This window comes from Echinops telfairi, unplaced genomic scaffold (assembly GCF_000313985.2).
Source record: "Echinops telfairi isolate 266 unplaced genomic scaffold, ASM31398v2 ScPeMD7_18;HRSCAF=68, whole genome shotgun sequence".
NCBI lineage: Eukaryota > Metazoa > Chordata > Mammalia > Afrosoricida > Tenrecidae > Echinops > Echinops telfairi.
The window spans coordinates 28622606-28643232 of record NW_022103915.1 but is presented as its reverse complement, the minus strand read 5'-3'; the positions used below and the strand labels follow the sequence as shown (position 1 = coordinate 28643232).

At 46.4% G+C, this 20627-nt stretch overlaps 1 protein-coding gene across 1 annotated transcript in view; it reads right to left on the bottom strand.

The window, feature by feature from the left end:
* Window positions 1-1057: 1057 nt before the first annotated feature.
* The window catches only part of ANGEL1 (angel homolog 1), a 26152-nt gene continuing 6582 nt past the window's right edge, over window positions 1058-20627 (bottom strand). Inside the window, exons 3-10 of the mRNA XM_013003743.3 lie at window positions 20465-20627; window positions 20031-20100; window positions 19083-19516; window positions 16346-16469; window positions 15510-15620; window positions 4650-4719; window positions 3871-4034; window positions 1058-2974 (exon numbers count right to left, since the gene is read on the bottom strand). Coding sequence (XP_012859197.1) covers window positions 2814-2974; window positions 3871-4034; window positions 4650-4719; window positions 15510-15620; window positions 16346-16469; window positions 19083-19516; window positions 20031-20100; window positions 20465-20627 — 1297 coding nt within the window. The 3' untranslated portion in view covers window positions 1058-2813. The remainder of the gene's footprint in view (window positions 2975-3870; window positions 4035-4649; window positions 4720-15509; window positions 15621-16345; window positions 16470-19082; window positions 19517-20030; window positions 20101-20464) is intronic.

Below are 20627 nucleotides of genomic sequence, written 5' to 3'. Positions count from 1 at the left end.
AGGGTGTCTACTTTACTCCCCACTTTACCAAAGGCTGTGAACCGTTGCTGGGGACTGGGGAGTCTCTGGTGCCTGCCACCCACCAACAGGCCTGATGACGAGCTGTACGTCTGCTGCCTGGCATCAGGGGAGCCCTACTGGGGGGTGGAGAAGAGGTTCATTCAAAGTCCCCAGGCGGCTTTCTGTAACCAGGTTCTCTGGGACTGGAAGTCTGTCCACCTGACCCCTACCCCATCCCCCAGGCTGGGTTGAGGCATGGTGCCCAGGGAGCTGAAAGGACCCACACGCATATCCAGTGTGGCCAGACAGGCAGAGCAGCACTGCAGTACCAGATGGCCGACAGCTCAGCCCCGGCTCCTGAACACAGAGATGATCCAAAATAGACACTCTGCGGGAGACAGCTGCCACACTCCAAGTGGAAAGTACTGCCACCGCCCCGCCCACCCACCTACCCCCAACTTTCTGGCACAGACAGATACCCCTGTAATGCACAGTGCAGGCCAGTGGATAGGGTGTGACAGCAGCAGATGGCAAGAAGGAAGAGCTTCAAGGATGGGGAGGAGAGCCGTGACCCACCACGGCCAGGGCAGGATGCTTTGCTCAAGCGCTGTCTGTCCCCCAGACCTCAGAACAGCGGGCCCCAAGGCAGGAAGGGGTGCAAGGTGCACAGAGGAGCCACCTGCCTCCTCGCTATCAGAGAAAATGAGCCTGCATTTCTCTGGTCTAGATGGAGGGCCTGAGGTTGCCACCCCCACACCCCGGGATCAAGTTTCCATCCCCACCTTTCTGCCCACCTCATTCACAGACCCCTTTCCCCATGCCCGTCCAAAAAAAAAAAAGATTTCACTGCCATCAAGTCAATGCGGACTCATGGCGACCCTGCGGGACAGGGTAGAACTGCCCTGTGAGTTTCCAATACTGTAACCTTTAGGGAGGAGAAAGCAGCTGGTGGTTGTGAACTACTGACTTGTGTGCTGAGCAGCCCAACACAACCACCATGCCACCAGGCCTCCAGTCCGATGTCTGTCAGGCTGCTAATAAATAACCAACAGAAGGGGAAAATAGGTAAACCTTTATTTGGAAAAAGATAGTTTAAATGCCCATTAAAAACCCCCATTTAATTTTCAAAACCAAAACAAGAAAACAAGGAAAAGAAAACCCATCAGATGCCTGCCCTCTGCCCTCTTAAGCGGTCCTTCCCCTGCATTTCCTGGCAGGACCGTATGGAGCCCTGTCGTGCACTGCCTTGAGGCCACTTCAGCAGGGACCCAGGGGAGAGACGTGGAACATCAACAGTCACAGTGGACAGGCAGACCTGGGGCTCAGACAGGCACATGCCCAGTCCCCAGCAACCGAGGCTTCAATGTGTGTGTGTGTGTGTGTGTGTGTGTGTGTGTGTTCAACAGACTCCAGACCCTGGACCTGGAAGGCAGGAGCAGAATTCAAGATGGGTCTTTGGTTTTAAGAAAAAGGTGAGCGCCTTAGCCTTGGGAACTGCCGGCCCTTCTCTTCGGGCCATGCTGGAGGCCAGGTGGGCAACAGCAACTCAAGGCCAGCAGCTGCTCTGAGTGCAAAGGAGGCCGGGAGGAGCTGGTCCAGGGTCCTGCCAGAACCCTGCCATGAGTGTGCACTTGGCCACGCCACACACTGTGAGCTAGGGCACCAGCACCCTGCGCTGGGAGAGGGAGGGCGGAGGCCATGAGCAGCGAAGGCTGGTAGGCAAAGCACAGACTCAAGCACTGCCACTCCCGTTCTTGGAACAGCTTTGGCCATACTACCTGTGTTAAGCATGTCTGTTTGCCCCAAGCCACATGTTAGGCTTTTCTAGGGAGAAAGGGGTTTGGAAGGAGGGAGGCAAAAAGAGGTTGGGGAAGAAGGCTGGACCCTGATCCTTGGGTGTGCAGAAGCAAGAGAACCAGTCCCTTCTCTTGCCCAGCCTACAGCTAGGCTATTGCCAAGCCTGATGGCGCTCCCCGGGTCTCCTCCCCTGGTGCACCTAAATACTGCCAAGCCCAGCAAAATAAGACTTTCTTGGCGGTTTCTCCTCCTCCTCCTGTTGCAAGTCTTCCACCTCAAACTATCATCCCAGCCCAAAGATCTCCATGCAGGGGTGAGATTTTGCCTCATGAGGAGTGCCTGGGGAAAGCACAAGCGAGCTGGCAGCAAGGCCCAGACAACACTGAGACAGGTGTTTCGTCCTGGACCTGTTGCTCCCGGCTCTGGGGTCTATTTGTCCCAGGTTGACATGACACATGCCTATAGGAAGCTGGAGAAGAGGAGAGGGTGCCTGGCAGCACACAGGACTAGGTGGTGCCCACAGCCTGGAGGCCCACAGCCCAAGGTGGAAAATGGCTGACCAGAGGCTTTCCTGCCCCAAGACACTGCCACACAGCACGGCACACATAGCTCATGAATGCATGCCAGGTAGGCCCCAGGGCTGGACCCACGGTCAGGAGGCAGGAGCAAATGGGGGGGCCAGCTGTGCCAATAAACAACCTGAAAGCAAAAACAGTGAGACCATGGCTCCCACAACCCTGGTAATTAAAAATCAAGGGGGTGCTGGATACATGGAAGGAAGGGGGGACCCCCCTTCTGCCTCTCCCAGGGCCACTGAGTAGGTGGCACAGGATTCGGAAGAAGTTAGGCAGGTCAGGGGCCACCTGAGGGAATTCTAACCATGGGGGAAAGGGACCAAGGGGAAATGGAGGGGACTTCAAGTGTCTTGGATCTGAGTTTCCAGAAGCATGGGCTATTTCCAATCTCAATCCAGTGAGCTCTTCTGCAAGAGAAGCCCTCTTCCCCTGAGAGCCAGGTCAGGGGGCAGTGACTTCCATCCCAAAGCTGGCCAGGAGGCAGAGGTGGTCTGAAGAGCAGAAGGGGTTGGGTAAGCCATTGGCAGCCCAGAGAATCTCCTCCGAGAGCAGGGAGAGCCGGCCCAGGAGTCTGAGGGTCCCATCTCGGTGCAGCCCGCGACCTGAGGAGCACAGCGAAGCCAGCAGGTAGATGCCTTCATGGCGCTGCCTGTGGCTGGGGGGAGCCTCTGGAAGCACTCCCCCCACCCCCCCCACCCCACCCCCGACACCCAGCCCTACACCTCCACTGCCTCTGCCTTTGGAGGCCTGTTCACAGAGATCGCCCACGCAAACCTCACTCCGTGCAGCAGGCCAGGTTCATTAGGCAAACTGGAAAGCATATGCCCAGAGCCAGCCCTAGAGGATCTTCTGATGTTCTAGGCAAAGCTGGGGAGCTAGGCTTTAAATCAGGCAATTACTTCAAATGTTAAAAAATAAAATAAAATTCTGTGAACACACTAAACACGAGGCTAGTGGACTGCATGCCATCACTATGCCCAGGGGTGAGGGGGACAAGAATTAAGTAAGATCTCTAACTGAGTCCAAAGGAGCCTGGTAGTGAAGGGGTTAAGCACTCGGTACTAACTGAAAGGTCAGTGGTTCAAATTCACTAGCTACTCCTCAGGAAAAAGGTGTGGCCACCTCCTTCCATAAAAACCACAGTCATGGAAACCTACAGGGTAGCACGACTGTCCCACAGGGCCACAGTGAACCGGGGGCTCAACCACCACGGGGACCTAACCAAGCCCTTCATTCCGTGGATGCTGATAAACAATGCCGATCACACCTGCTCTTCTGTCTGCACCTACTCACCAGAGAGAGAGAGAGGGCTCTTCTCTGGCCTCCCCAATGCTGCAAGCATCGCAAGAGAGAAGACACGCAAGTGTCCTATGAGAAGTACAACGAGGCGCCCAGGCCTGCTCCCAGGCTGGTCAGGCCACCAAACGCCTGTCCAACCATCAGCTCTTCCCAAGAACCCTTGGGGTGGCCTTAGGAACGTGGGATCTAACAGGCTTACCAGTCACATCCCCATTCTCAAAGGGCTCGGCTGAGAAGAAAATATAATCCACTGTTGTGCCCAGCCCCAAGGGCATGGTGGTGACCTCTGGGCGGCCATGCTGGGGCAGGAAATGGGTATACACTGAGGTCAATTGGAGGCAGTGCTGGATGGTACCCACAGTCCTGCGGGGATGAAGAGTGAGATGTCAGTCACCATGGACTAGTGAACCTGTCACAAGGTCAGTTTCTTCTGTTTTACGACATTGTTTAAGGCAGTGGTTCTCAACCTTCCCAATGCCGCGACCCTTACATACAGTTCCTCATGTTGTGGTAAGCCCCAACCATACAATTATTTTTGTTGCTACTTCCTAACTGTAATTTTGCTACTGTTATAAACCAGGTGACCCCTGTGAAAGGGCATTCCACCCCCAAAGGGGTGGCGATCCACAGGTTGAGAACCGCTGATCTAAGGGATATGCCTCACCATGATAATGATGGGTAGACATTCTAAATTAAAATTCCCGAGGAATATACACGGGTCTACCGAGGCTCCCTGACACTCCCCACTGCTTATCTGGTGATGTTCCCTTAGGCGAACCCCTGCCTACAAGCCAGCAGCTTTTCTGAGGCCTTACCCCAAGGAGAGTATGTACGGAGTTTATCACCTCTAGGGACAATAGTGGGCTCCCTTTTGCTTCTGCAGACACATAAGCCAAATGCCCCTAAAACCAGTCTCCAGAAAGGGAGTAGGGGTTTGGGCTGACTTAGCAGGGCAGGGATTGAAGGTGAGCAGGTTACCTGGGAAAGGCAAGCTCAGGCTCAGCTGTGTCTTCCTCGAGGATAGATTCGGCCCAGCCAGCAGGCCTCTCTGTAGGACCAGAGAAGAGAGACTTTGTCACCCAGAGACACTCCAAGCAGGGTCCGAGCCTCCCACCTGGCTCCCCTCACAGAGCCCTGACTGGCTTGCTCTGAAGGAGAGAGAGGTGGGAGAAGACCACCACGAGCCAGACTCAAGAACCTCAGGAGGGCAGGCCCATGCGCCTCTGCCACAGGCAGCATCTTCCTAGGATCAGCACCATTTAAACATTTTTTTTAGAGTAGGTAGTATAACTATAAGAAAAAATAAAAATGTAGAGAAAAAACATCAGTGAAAGTGTCCTTTCCACTCCTTTCCCTACCCTCTCAATTCCCCTCTCAAAGCACAACCAGGGTTACCAAATTCCAGGGATTTCCTATGTGCACATCATAATATTTATGCATACATGTAAGTATGTATATTTAAGTATATGTAAAAGCACATATGCTCATATATTTGTATACATACAGTTATTAATGAGTCTGACTCATGGTGGCTTTATGTAGAACAGGATGAAATGATGCCCAGTCCTCTGCTATCAGTGTAGCTAGTGTGCCAGCCCATCTCTCTAGAGGTCTCCCTGCCCCCACTGGCCCTCTGCTTCACCACACATGACGTCTTCTCTTAGTGATTGGCCTATGATAATGAAGTGTCTGCTGAAAACAACCCATCACAGGTGACCCTGCTGGCATTTGAAATACTGGCAGCATAGTTTCAACACCTCAGCAACACACAAGCCACCAAAGTAGAACAAACTGACAGGTAGCTTGTTGTACACACCTAGACACACATAGAAAAAAAGACAAAGAATACCAGTATCAGGAAATAAAGAGGGACATTACTGCAGACTCTGCTGGCATTAACAGGGCAATGAGGATCAACAAAATCGACAAACTCTTTAGACTTTTCAAGAAAATAAAATACAATACTCAAATTACTGAAATTGGTAATAAAAAAGTGGCCAGGGTCACCTCGACTACTCCATAGACAGAACACTCAAGAATTTTAATCTAACAGATGAGGTCACCTAGGTGAAATAGACAATTCCTAGAAAGCCACAAACTACATAAAGCGACTCCAGTAGAAATAGAAAATCTGAATAGGCCTTTAACAGAGTAAAATGGTCACTTCAAACCCTACATGAATAAAAGCCCAGGCCCAAATGCTTCACTGGTGAACTCTACCAAATATGTAAAGAAGACTGAATGCCCATCCTCCCCCAAAGCCCCCAACTCATTTTATGAGGCAGTAGGACGCCACAGAGAAAAGATACAGATCAATATCCCTTAGGAATATAAGGACCATGTGCCACCATCAAGTGAGATCTATCCCAGGAATATAAGGCTGGTGCAACATCTGAAAATCAATTAATAGATTAATCAAGAACTATTACCATCTCACTGACAATGAAAAGGGATTTGAAAAAAATCCAACACCCTCTTATAAAAACATTCAACTATTTAGGAACAGAGGAGAACTTCAGCCTGATAAAGAGAACCTGCAAAAATTCCCACTAACATCATACTTCATGATGAAAGACAGAAAGTTTTCCCTCTAAGGTTAGGATCAAAACAAAGATGTCTTACTTCTGCTCAATACTATACTGGAAATTCTAGCCAGGGTAAGTAGACAAGAAGAAATAAAAAACATCTGCAATGAAATAGAAGGCCTAGTATCTGTATTTGCAAGATGCTATGATCTTGTATACAAAACATCCCCAGGAATCCACTAAAAAAGTCTTAGAACTAAGAAATGAGTTCAGAAGGACTGTAGAATACAAGATTAATATACAAAGATTAATTGTATACTAGCAATGAACACTGCAAAAATAAATTAAGAAGGCAATTCTATAACAAAATCAAAAAGGATACTGCAATTAGGAATACATTTAATAAAATAACTGCAAGACATATACTAAAAATCACAAACACTGAAGGAAATTAAAGAGTACCTGAATAAGAAGACAGATATGCTCATCTTCAGCACGTATATTAAACACAATACTCCCCAAATTGATCTACCAATTCAATATAGTTCCTAGCAAAATCCCAGCTCTTTAAGAAATTGACAAACTCGGGGTAAAATTCACATGGACACGCAAGGGGCTCAGAATAACCCAAACAACCTTCAAAGTGGACAAAGTTGTCAGACCAAGATATACTTATTTCAAAACTTATAAAGCTATACTCACTGCAAATATGGTACTGGCTTATAGTAAGGATAGATATACAAGAGAGTCCAGAAGTAAACCCCTATGTTGTTAGTCAAGTCAGTTCTGGCTCACAGTGGTGACAACAGAAGGAAACACTGCTTGATCTTGTATATTCGACCCCATTGGGCAATTATTTTTTAACAAGGGTCAGGTGGCTCAAAAAGAACTGATGATGGGTACAGGATTTCTTTTGTAAATGATGGGAATATATTAAAATTAGGTTGTGATGCTGGTTGTGCAACTTAATGAATATACTGAGAACCATAAATTACAAACTGAGTGAATTTCACGGTATGTGAATTTCACCTCAATAAAGCTGTTTGTTTGTTTTAAATAAGGGAAATGAGGAGCCTATGGCTGCGGAATCATTGGCGACTTGGACGGCGTGACCTGCCGCTGCACGGCTGCCTAGACTGGGTCTCTGGGGCCCCTGTGAGGCCTTGCTGCTATGCAGTGCTGACAGCACTGCTGGGGGTGGGCAGGGTGCTCCAGATTTGGCCATGCCTGGGGCCTCCCTACTCTGCAGCCAGCCCGGGGCAAGGGTGCGGCAACGAGTATCAGAACAGTATCAAATGCACACACAACACAGCTGGATCCAGTATGCGAGCACAGCGGGGCAGCCCGCCAGCATCCAGGTCATCCTCCGCTGCATGCTCAATGGTAGAAAGTCGCCAAGTCACTAAAGTGCGGCTACCAGGACACCTCCACCCTAGTTTCCCTAACCTGAACTGCTTCTGGCGTGCCCCGCCCCTCCCATTTGGGGGGAGGTGGGGGGGTGGAGAATAGGACAATATGAATGCTTCCAAATTATGGGAGGAGCCGAGAAGATTTAGGCTGAAACTCCTGGAAGAGGGGCGGACTCAGAGCTTTTTGGATTTTGAATTGGGAAGAACGAAGCACACACAAGAGCCCTCAGAGCAGTCCAAAGAGCAGAGGATGGGAGGCAGCTCCCACCTCTAGCAACCCTGGTCTACTCCAGACCCTTCTGTGACAGCAGACACATCACATCAGAAAATAAATAAATAAGAACAAGGGAACGTTAGGACACCTTCATGTCAACAAACCTGGTTCTTTTTTTTTTTTATTATTCAATATTGTGAAATATTTACTTCTTTTGTGTGTGTGTGTTGTACTAAATTTTTTTTTCTTTTTTTGTTTAATCATTTTATTAGGGGCTCATACGACTCTTATCACAATCCATACATACATCAATTGTATAAAGCACATTTGTACATTCATCGCCCTCATCATTCTCAAAACATTTGCTGTCCACGTAAGCCCCCGGCATCAGGTCCTCATTTCCCGCCCTCCCTCATGAGCCCTTGATAACTTATAAATTGCTATTTTGTCATATCCTGCCCTGTCCGACGTCTCCCTTCACCCACTTTTCTGTTGTCCGTCCCCCAGGATGGAGGTCACATATAGATCCTTGTAATCAGTTCCCTCTTTCCAACCCACTCTCCCTCTACCCTCCCAGTATCGTCACTCACACCACTGGTCCTGTAGGGATCATTCCCCCTGGATTCCCTGTAAAACCTGGTTCTTTAGATGAAATGGTCCTTTATATACTTGGTATTTTTCCTGTTAAATTTATTTCTATTTTTTTAAAGTACGTATTCGGTTATTATACATAGGCTATTTTCCCATCTATATTCTAACAAAATGTTCTTTTATATAAGATTATTACTGATTTCTGCATATGAATTTTGTATCTAACCAACTTCCTGAATGACACTCATCCTTGTTGATTCTCGGGGATTACTAAGAGATGATACAATTGGCAAGTGATCACTTAACCCTCCAATCCATTTTTTTTAAACTTTCTATTTCCTTGTTTCCATTTCTGACTATTGGCTGCTTATCCCCAAACCATTAAATAAGATAGCGGTTTATCCTTGTCTTGTTTCTGACTTAAACAAGGAGACTAAAGTTTCTTCTTTAAGCAAGATGCCAGTTGTAGAGTTGAAATAAATGTTCTTTTAACGGTGTAAAAAATTACCCACTTTTAAAATGTAAGTGTTCTTTTAAAAATAATCTAGACAGCAAATTTTGACAAACGTCTCTTCACCACTTACATTTTACTTTTCTGTGTATTCATCAGATATTAGTATCAAATGAGCAAAGTTGGAAGACCAAGATATACTTGCTTCATAAAAGAACCTGGCCACTTTATCCCCCTGCAATGATGGAAGAGAATGGTAGTCTAGTTACAGGGTCTTTAACAGCAGCGTGATGGTATTCTGCAATCCGAGCCCGGGGCTCTGGATGGGATGCAGTTGAGAGCTCTTACACATTTTTCTTGAGTTGGATGCCTAATTTATTTCCATTCTTTTAGTATATTAACATAATTCTATATTCTAGGTATTCTATATAATCCTATTAATTTTCCCTGAAAACTGTTTTAGCTATAACCCACGAATACATGGCATTTTCATTATTGTTACTTTTCTAGAAATTCTGCAGTTCGTTTCAACCTCCTCTTTGACTCAAATGCTATTTTAAAGTTTGAAAGGGTCCTGATGATGTTTTCTTCTTCTGTTTTCAGTTTCTAGTTTTCCTGCATGTGTAATGATCAAGTTGACTGTACCTCATCGACTGTTTACAGTATACCGAGGTTTTATGATGTAATGTGTGGTCAATTCTTATGAATTTTCCAGAGTTACTTGAAACGATGTAGACTCTGCTTTCAAGGTTCAGAGTTGGGTGTACAGCAACCAGATAGAGCACACAGCATGTTCCATTTTCCACATTCGCACGGACCCTTTGATCCAGCTGACCTGTTGCAGATTAGGAACTCCCCACCCTGTTACTTTCTGACTGCACTTTGTTCCATCTGAAGCTTTGCTTTGTGATGGTTGATGCGCTATTATTTGAAGCATGCCCAACAATAATCCCAATGTCTTCATTTTGAATTGCATCTTTTATCACTACAATATGCCAAGAAAATCGTAATGGTAAGACTGTAAAGGCGATGTCATTGGTCACAGCCCTGGAGAAGAATGGAAAAGCAGCCGCATCGACATTCATCTGACAAGGATGTGGTGCACCCCAGGTATCAGCACACAGAAGTGGGCAGGTTCTTGCCCAGTGTGGCACGGACACAGAAGCTGCGGGCGTGCAGGAGAAAAGAAGAGCGGTGATATCAGCAGTCATCTGACCACCCACAGAGGCTGCAGGCACCCGCAGATGAGCAGGAGAGACCGGAGAACACCCGTACTGCACTGGAGAACAGGTAAGTGGGTCCCTCACTCGAGGGTAAGCCAAGGGGGGCTTTTTCAGCATAAAAAATGTGCTGAAAAACTCATACACAAGTATATATGGTAATCTTCATATGGGATACAGGGACCACTTGGTTTTAAAATCTTTATCTCAGAATAGGGGTGGATAATAGGAACATTGTTAGATACGGAAAGCCTCATGAAGAGCAGCAGACCATTGCCTGAGATAATACCAGAAGATGAGCCCCTTAGGGCAGAAGGGACTCAAAGTACAACCGAGGAAGAGATGCCTTCTCCAAGCAGCCAACCATGACGATACAGATGGAGTAAGGCTGTCAGACCTTCATTTGCTGAGAGGTATGACTCAAAATGAGAAGAAACAGCCACAAACATCAATTAATAACTGGAACTTGGAACGCACTAAGTATGACACTAGGAAAACTGGAAGCCATCACAATGAAGTGGAATTAGAAAATATGCAGGTATACGTAAAAGAAGCTTGGCCTATAGCAACCAAGGAGATCAACGATGAGAGGGAAAGAAGTCCTAAAATAAAGTTTTCTTTCATTTTTTTCACAAATGGAATCTCTTGTATATTTGTGATGTGGAAGAAGACTCAGAAAAAGTAGAACGTATCTTGGATGTAGGGAAAAACTAATTGAGATCGCCAGTTCATAATAAACAGGAAATATGTTGCTGGCAGATTTAAAAGAGTGTAGTTTCTTCCCCTCAAAATCTTAAATAATTAGGTAGAGTAAGAGTGCCACATTTCTTTGATTTTAGACACTATTGGAGACAATAGTTGTGGTAGCTATGTAATTTCCTATCAACTTGATAGGTAATGGTGGAATCTAGCCTGTCAATCAGATCACGGCCTGATGGGACCTCCTTGTACATGTGGCCTACTCAGAAGGAGGGTCCTGGGAGCCTCCCCTTCTCTCTCTGCCTTCGCCTTCCTGCTGTTGAGTCGCTCTGAGAGCTGCTGGAGTCACACTGAGACCTGCGGGCCCTGTGATGCAACCACCATCATTGGACCCAAAGACTCTGCAGCCACCGGCCTGTGATCTCCCTGCATTTTGCATCATTGCATGTGACAGCGTGAGTCTCAAGAGGGACTTATGGATTTGATCTGGAACTGGGCTGGAATGTATGCTTGATATATACTTACTTCTTGATATAAAGCTCTTTCTTACACATATATGAGTGTCTCTGGATTTGTTTCTCTAGTCAACCCAGCCTAACACAATAGTTAACATGGTCTAATAGCTTTGGGCCTGTTAAATAACACACTAACATTAGTTTTAAGACTAAGCATGACTTTACAAATGATAAAATACAAAAAGAAGCATGCCATAATATTAAGGGAAAATAAGGTGGCTTACTTATTAGTCTGAGTGAACTGTCACTGTGGGCTAACCTGGAAATCTAACCTTTTATTTATATGGAATGATGGGGAATTGTGCCATCATTTCTTAAGTAACATGGATCCTGAGTCTCAAATCTAACATAAAAGGAATGTTGAGCACAGAGCCCATTTGAAAGTTTGGAACTTCCTCTATATATTAAACATCCAATTATAGAATTCAGGATGAAACTTTGTATTTGCTGAAAATGATAGAGAAGAGGTTTAATCTAGCTTTTCTTTTTTGCAGCAATGTGCTGCATTTGGTCCTCTATGGATTCTAAGGGGGAGGAGAAACGGGAAGCCTCCCTGAAGGTTAAGAGTAAGACATTAAACAGGGGCAGACATGACTATAGACAAAGCCCTGGTAGAGCTGTAGCTGCGAGCACTTGAGAATGCCCTGGAATCAAAATTGCTTCCATCCCCACTCCTCTTGAGTGGAGGTGGTCTACTTTTAATCTTTCTGAGCTCAAAAGGTCAGTTTTTAGAATTCCAAAACAATATTAGTCTTACCAAAAGTCAAATCCATTGCCATCAAGTCAATCCCGCCTCCTAGAAATCCCAGAGGGCACAGTAGAAGCCATACTAGTGTTTCCATGTCTGTAAATCTACACCGAAGCAACTGCTTCATCGTCCTACTGTGGTGAGGCCGTGAGTTCCAACTTTTCAACCTTTAAGTTGGCAGACAAGCACTTAACCACGGCACCGTCGGACTCCCTAACATTAGTCTCAGGATGCTATTTGACTGGCTTCTGTCTAGCTGCTTTTTGTTCCAAAAAGGAAGATGGCAGGTGCATGTAACAGCAAAAGAAGTGGAGAGGAACGTTAACCAATGAGGAGAGCCCCCCAAAGTTCACTGCCACCGAGTCAATTCTGACTCATAGCGATTCTAAAGGACAGAATGGAACTGCTCCGTGAGTTTCTGAAACTAACTCTTTCCCAGAGTAGAAAGTCACGTCACTACAACTAGCGAGCAGCCCAACATGTAACAGTAGTTACCCCACCAGGATTCCTAAATATAAGATGATTCCAGATGACTAATTAGGATATGTTAATGAAGTCTTTTAAGGTTTTAAAATGGAATACTTTCCCCACTTATATTCTTAAAGAAGAATTAATGCAACCAAGCTGCAAATACATAATGAATCCCCACCAAAAATCATCCCATCTAGGTTTCTATGTTTCCCTTTGTTGGCACTGTACAAACCCCAAATTCTGAGGACTGAATACATATTTCCGTTTTCACTCTGGATTTTAAAAAAAATGAAATGGAATGCATAAAGATTGACATCTTCACTTTAAGGATGTAACTTGGAGGACTAAAGTTACCTGACTCAAGCCATGGTGTTTTCAATCACTTCATATGCATGGGAAAGGTGGACCCTGAAGAAAGAAGACAGAAGCATCCAGGCTTTTGAATTAGGATGCTGGCAAAGAAAACGGAAAATACCATGGACTGTCAAAAGGACAAACAGATCCATCTTGGGAGAAGTATAGCCAGAGTGTTCTATGAAAGTGAGGATGTCGGAGTTCATCTTACATATTTTAGATGTTAGACTCAAGCATATTTTGTATGAGACTCGAACTCAAACATATTTTGGATGAAAGACCCAAACTCATATTTTGGATGAGAGACTCAAACTTCAAACTCCCAAACTCGCTGCCATCAACTCAATGCTGACTCACAGGGACCCCCTGTGGGTTTCTAAGCCTGTCATTGTTTATGGGAGTAGAAAGCCCAGTCTTTCTAAGCTGCCGGTGGTTTGAAAGTGCCCACAGTGCGGATTGCAGTCCAACGTTTAACCATTACACCACCATGGCTCCTAGGAGAGACCAGTTCCTGGAAAAGGACATTGTGCTTGGAAAGGCAGAGGGCCAGTGAAAATATGGCAGGCCCTCCATGAGATGCAGCAATGAGCTCAAACACAACAATTCGTGAGGTTGGCGCAAGACTGGGCGTTGTTTCCTTCTGACTCGACAGCACCTAACAGCAGCAATTTGAGCCTGAATCCTGGTGGCCTCAAAGAGCGGAACAACGCGTTGGGAATCCTGTGACATACTCATGACCCTGGGTCGGCTCCAGTTCCCAGCTGTGGCTATTCTGTAGAGCAGTGGTTCTCAACCTGGGGGTCACAACCCCTTTGGGGATCCAATGACCCTTTCGCGGGGGTCTCCCGATTCATAACAGTGCAAAATGACAGTGATGAAGTAGCAATGAAAATAAATTTTATGGTTGCGGGGTCACCACAACCTGAAGAACTGTATGAAGGGGTCACAGCATTAGGAAGGTTGGGAACCACTGCTGTAGAGCCTTCCAACCCAGAAAGCTCATCTTCCAGCACTAAATTGGATAATATTCTGTAAAGAAAGACTTAACGAAAATAAACTAATAGGATTCTTTTTACTTTGAAAGTAACTTGATCTTTTTGGTTCAGCCTTCCAAAGAAAATGTCATTATTTCCCCTATACCACTTTTTCTGAGAGATGATATGCTCTCTCAATCTGAAGATTCAGATTTTTTGTTTTGGAAGAAATTTTCTTGAATTTGTGTGTGCGTGTGCGCCATTATATTGTTTTTGAACTCCAATTACATGTATGTTGAATCTCCTTTATCTTTCACTACTGCAAACTACCCCCCATTTCCGGACTTGTCTCTTACCTCATTTTCTCTCTGAGACTGAATCCAATTTTGCTGTCATTTTCTGTGAAGACTTTAATTTTTTAATCCACTTCTTTCTTGAGCTCTGCAGCTTATATTTCATTTTCTGTTATCTCACCACATGTGTGAACTTACTTCATTAAAGGCATTTAGTTATTACCTATCTTTTATTTTTCCTGCTCCACCATCATTTCTTGAAGAAACACTGTTTTCCCTTGTAGTATTTTCGCAGTGATCTCATGCTGGGTCTTTTTGCAAACCCAGTTTTTATGTAGCTGAGGTTTTCATACATCAGTATTTGTGCAAAGTTATATAAAAGAAGGACTGTGTAAGCATTCTAATTAACATGAATTTTATGACACAGTACCAAACATAGGTCCTTTTAGACTTTACTTCTCTCCCAGCCGAGAGAGAGATGCAGCTCTAGGTCAAGTGTCTCATCACCTCCTGCCACTTGACCAGACTGCTTAATCCAACTATGGCTTGATTCCCTAGGGAGTTCTTCCTCGACTGTCTCTTGGACCACAATGGGTTCCGAAAAGCTCCTACCACCCTTTGTGGTGCATCTAATTCTCGTAGCTGAAACAAGATATGGGTTTGAGGTCTCAAGGTGTACTCCTCACCTTGAAGAAACGGCCTCTGTTGGTTCTTTCTGAGTTCCCCACCAGCACCCCTGTATGACCTCCTGTGCTACTTGCAGTCATGTGGCTCAGTTTCAGATCTTTCAGACCCCTCCTAGCTTTGTCAAAGTTGGATTCTGCATTTCTTTTCCCATTACCTTATTGCTCGGGAGTAGTTTCAGAGACAAGATGGGGTTAAGTAGACTCGTCACATTCAATGTGAAAGTTCTCAATTGGAGCAACTTTTTAGCACAACCAGGACCACTGTTAGGATTTTAAAGTCCCATCGCGTATATCTTCTCCCCTATATATGCACTGTCATTAAGTCAATGCCAACTCATGGTGACCACACAGGACAAGCAGAACTGCTCCCTAGCATTTCCAAGGCTGTAATTCCTTACAGAAGCATACTGCCTCATCTTTATCCCCCAGAGGGACTGGTGGAATCAAACCACCAACCCTAAGGTTAGCAACCCAGTGTGCCACCAGGATTTCTTACATTTCTTATTATTCTGCACATCCACAGACGTGTATGATTAATGAACTCAGTCCACTTTCCTCCTTGTACTACCCAATGCCTACCCAAAGCCGAGTTCTAAGGACTATAACCAGAGAAGACCAAGGGACAACATGGCTGGCATATGTCGGCTTGAGGAGGCGAGAAGCAAGATGACGGCTCAGTTTTCATTACCTGGTTTAGTGTCCGTCACTCCTTCCATGAGAACTAGGCCTGCTGGTCGCTGACAAGCCACGCTGCAGAAGCGAAAATGTAACAGGAAGTCTCGGCTGTATTTGCGTCTCTCTGCAGGAAAGGAAGGAGCACCATATGCTGAGGCTCTGTAGTTTCGAGAGGCTGTGGTCACAGACACACAGAGGGAGGCTCTGATTTAAAGCTGCATTTCACAGTGAGAAAAACACGGGAATGTTCTAAGAGGCCAGGGAATTACACCTGGTGGTGTAGTGGCTACTTGCTGGGCTGTTAACTGCAAGGTCAGCAGTTTGAAACCAGCAGTCACTCCATGGGAGAAAGAGGAGGCTTTCTGCTCCTGTGAAGAGTTATAATCTCTAGGGGGGATTGAGCTTATTTTAATGGTGGTGGAGCCATTTGGAGAGGGATAACAATAATGGTTGAATAGCAAGAAGAACGTAATCAAAGAATTATGCATGCAGAAGTTGTTGAATTGGTGAATGTTTTGTTGTGTATATTTTTGCCAAAATGGAAAAAAATTACATGAATAACAATGAGTCAGGGAAAAATAAAATGTTCTAATAGATTGTATAACTCTTCTTGATATGGTTGAACTATTAAATTGTGTGATATATGGATGGAGTGCCAATAAAGCTATTTTTTAAAAAAGAGTTACAGTCTTAGAAACCCACAGGGGCAGTTCTACCCTGTCCTATGGGGTCGCTATGAGTGAGATTCAACTTGATGGCAGTGAATTTAGAGATTCTCTTGCCATTAAAGAGTCACTTTCTCCCAAAATGGGCCTGGTGCAGTCCAACAAGAAGGTGGCACGTGCTCACCTGATCTCTTGGGCTGGCAGGAGACATACTGACAGGTGTCAGTGATGCCCAGGGAGATGGGCCACAGTGGGGCCTGGAGATTCCTCTGGTAGAGCTGATGGGAGAAGTCTTCCTGCCCAGAGACCTACAAGGAAAGAAGGAGGTGGAAATGAGAAAACCAAGGGGGAAAAGGAAAGAACAGCCCATACTTTGACACATGGTGACAAATAAACCTCTCAGACAATCACATGCTGCATGTATGATGTAAGCAGCCGCGTTTAAGTCGCAGGTGAAGGCTACAAAATGGGAAGCTAATTCAAACTCTGAAATGTCCACGTGACAGGAATGAGGGCTACTAGAATGGAATGTGCAAGTCAAGGAGAATCAGATTGAGGTACGTGCTCCCTACATTTCACCTTAAAAAAAAAACTGACACAAGTTTCTACAGGGAACAGCAACTTTCCAGGCCCTGAACTGGCAACAGGGAAGGATTTGTCGTGAGTTTTAGATCATCTGGGTCAAGATCTAGTGTCTTATGCCTTCACTGGGGCATCACAGGGTCAAAGCAAGTGGGAAATACCCCAGAGTACTTTAGCGTATCTCTGTCACCATCCTCAGTCAGAGGTCCAGAGCAGCCTGCTGGGCAGCGCGCTGGGGGGAGACGTGGGGCCACATCAGTCATGTGACGTCTCCAACACGGGAAGCCCAAGTCCCTCTATGTCATTGAACGACAAACATCCGACACCACCTGCGCTGACACTAGCTCCGTGCTGGGGAAGAGCAGTGACAGGCACGACCCTGCCCTTGAGAGCCTATCGTTCCAGTACGTCGTCATCTGAAGTAAGAGAGACCTGGGATTTGACGGCCATTTACTAGCACTGGGATTCTGAGCAAGCATCTGCTAAAAAGACAGTGTCTACAACTTACAATGATCAGTCTTGACAAAAACCACTACCAGTCACTGGCTGCTTACTTTGAATCAGGAATTAGAAAATGTCTCACGTGCAATTGTTTTATTTAACTCGTGGTGGGGAGGGGTTAGAAATCAAGGTCCCAGTATGTGCCCAATTTATAGATGAGGCAAATGAAATTTAAAAGAAGTTATGTAGCTTACCCATGGAGGTAGAGCAGAGATTTGAACTCAGGCCTCTTGTCTTCAAAGCGAATTCTCTTAATCACTATGCCTTAACAGTGCCTGTCACATGATAAGTATTTTGTACTTTCTTTACCCCATTCTTTGAGCTTCTTGATTAAAGCTCGTGTAGAGGAAGGCAATGCCTTCTTCTGAGCACGTGGCAACTAGAGCCTCACCGGCGCTTATGTAACCTCGTTAAAATAAAAGCCCAAAGGGCTCCACAATATTCAGTCACTTTGGGTCTTTTCTCTACTTGTGCCTTGCCCAAAATTAAGCAATCTGTTGATCAGTAGGGACCAAAACCAGAAGAACAAGAAGACGTAAGTGGCATATTAAAAAAAAAAATCCGCACAAGCTGAATGCCCGTCAGCAGGCATAAACACACAACAATAAAGCTCTGGAAATATCTACACTGTCAACACTGAGCAGTTAGAAAGGAAAAGGCAGATTCATAAACACATTGTCGAGTTATAAAAAGGCTACAAAAATGAAGCCTACAGCAAGTAGCACAAGGGGTTTCAAAGAATTCATGGAAAAAATTTCATCATCTTCCAATTCCATTTCTGCATAAACTTTTGAACCCTCTCTTCCACTACCCCCTTGGTTGTCTTTACAAAACAAAGAGAACTGTTTATGGATTGACTGACAGAAGTGACAATAGTGTAGTGGGTGAGGATGTTATAAATTGAGTTATGCCCCCTAGATATGTGCTGTTAATCCGGGTTCTGTGTCATGTTGATGAGGACCTATCAGTGTAGGACGTGTTTTCAGAGAGGACCGGGCCAGCAAGCAGAGGTGGGGGAAGAGAGATGCAACACCATAGATGCAAGACCACATGCAGATCACCAAGGAGTGGAGGAACAGATGCTGAACAGACACAAGGACCATTCCCCAGAGTCAACAGAGAGGAAGCCCTCCCCAAGCCACTGCCCTGAATTTGGACTTCTAGCCACCTAAACTGTGAGAAAACTCATTTCTGTCCATTAATGCCAACCATTTATGGGATTTCTGTTATAGCAGCACCACATAACTAGACAGAGAGCAAGGGGCAAGGCTGGGCGCCTGGGTCCACAATCAGAATGACCTACCCAACTTCTCTGTGCCTTTGATTCGTCATCGCTAAGAGGGAAGCAATGATGGAAACAGTGAAAATGCTCTTATAAACAGGTGTAAAGTACTTAAAGGAGTACCTGTGTATACATGAAGTACTAGATTATGGCTGTAATATCACAGGAACCTAGTCAGGCCTGTACAGAAAATAACCTGCAAGTCTACCACCCAGCTTCAAAGCCTCACTGGACTCTAAGCCTTTGAGTCCAAGGGAAGAGCGTAGGAAAAACACAGGTGATAAAGGGGGCTTTGGCTGTTTAAAAATAATGCTTGGATTCTTGTAAGAAGGCACTTATGTATTACTTGACTACAAACAGACTCAGGGTAAAAAACGGAAAAGGGGTCAGTGTGTCAAAGGCACCAGGCTTGGACACAAGCCACTCAGCAAAATAAGCAGCAGTGGGAAGGAGTCAAACCAAGTGTCCTGAGGTCCCCACCACCAGAGCAGCACAGAGGCTAGCACCTCACCTCACCTCAGCCGAGTCCCCACCCCCAGGGTCCTCCCCACGTCACCTTCCAGGCAGGCATCCCGTGGTACTGGAGCTCTCCGTCCCTGACGAAGTTGTAGAGAGGTGAATTGGGGACAGAATTCAGGTCTCCACACAAGATGATGGGACAGTGGCTGCCATCAGACAACCTGGCCACCTTGTCCACTTCAGCCAGGAGAATGGCCATCTGGGCCAGCTTGACATCACCCCGGCGTGGGTTGTACAAGACATGGGTATTTGCCACACACAGAGGGGCCACTGTGACTTGCCCCAGACCTTCTGGGACGAGGGGCTGCAGCAGCAACACCAAGCCCACGTTGTCCCGATTGAGGAGCTCCAGGCCAGGCCGGAAGTACTCCACAGGGCTGGCACAGAGCAGACGGAATCTGGTGGGCTTGTAGCACACAGCACAGCCATCCGTTTTACATCCAGTCCTCCTCTTGTAGAAACAGGTGAAGCCTGCAAGGAAAACCCCAGCCAAGGAGTGAGGTCCGTGAAGGTGCATTCCCTTCCACCCTGGAGCAGCCTGGGGGCTGGAGGCACTGCTCCCACTGCTCAGTAAGGGAAGGGCTGGCACTATCATTCCTTTGGTTCTGCAGAGGACCCCTTACGGCTGGGACCAGGTGGCCAAGAGGCTGCTAGGGAAAGGAGGGGGAAGGGCCTAAAACAATGCAGCTTGATAGCAAGGGTCTGGACCTTGGAGTCAGACTGTGTGGCTCTGCCCTTGTGACCTTATTTGTAAAATGGAGTGAACTCCAATCAGCTTCACAGCGTTGGTGATTTCAGGGATAAAATGGCAATAGACTTCAGAGTTGCTTTAAAAACTCAATTTTCTCTCTCACCCACAAGCAGCAGCAAACATCCAAGGGAGACTGAGTTTACTGAGCCCAGAAAAAAAGACGCTGAATTCTGGAGAAGGGCAGATAGGGTCATAGGGTGGAAGGCTGGCAGACAGACCCAAGAGCTACATTACCCAGCATGCGCAGTGAGGGCTCCAGCTGCTCCCAGTAATGATCTTCCTGAACTTCCTGGAGACACAGGATCTGGAACAATGACAAGGAAAGTCATCACCCCTGAGCACGCAGGATGCTGGAGTAGGACTCCCACCCTCCAGGCCCAAGGTTTGAAGCTGCTGTAGGGCCCAGTCCCACTGTCCTGCCTCTTCCCACAAAGCCCCTGCAGCAGAGTGCAGACCCATGACATGTGTGCCAGATTCCCCTGCTTCCTCCCACAGGCCCCCGAAGATGAGCCAGAGAGATACTTCTCAGCATTAGACGGAACTGTGTGATACCAGGCAGGCCAGCTCCTAACTTAAGACAGGAGTCCAGTCACCAGCACGACTCCGAGGACCTGCTCATTTGAAGAGCCAGGGGAAACAGGCAGTTGGGCATGTCCCCCTTCACTCACATCAGGGTCCCAGTGCTGGAATTCCTGCATGAGGTTCGCAAACCGATAGTTCCAGTTGAGGATGTCTGGGTGGCAGTGCAGATAGAGCTCCGAGCTCTGCTGCATCAGGTCCTGGGCCAGGATGTTGTAGGACATTAGAGTAAACTGGAACTGAGGGCCGTCC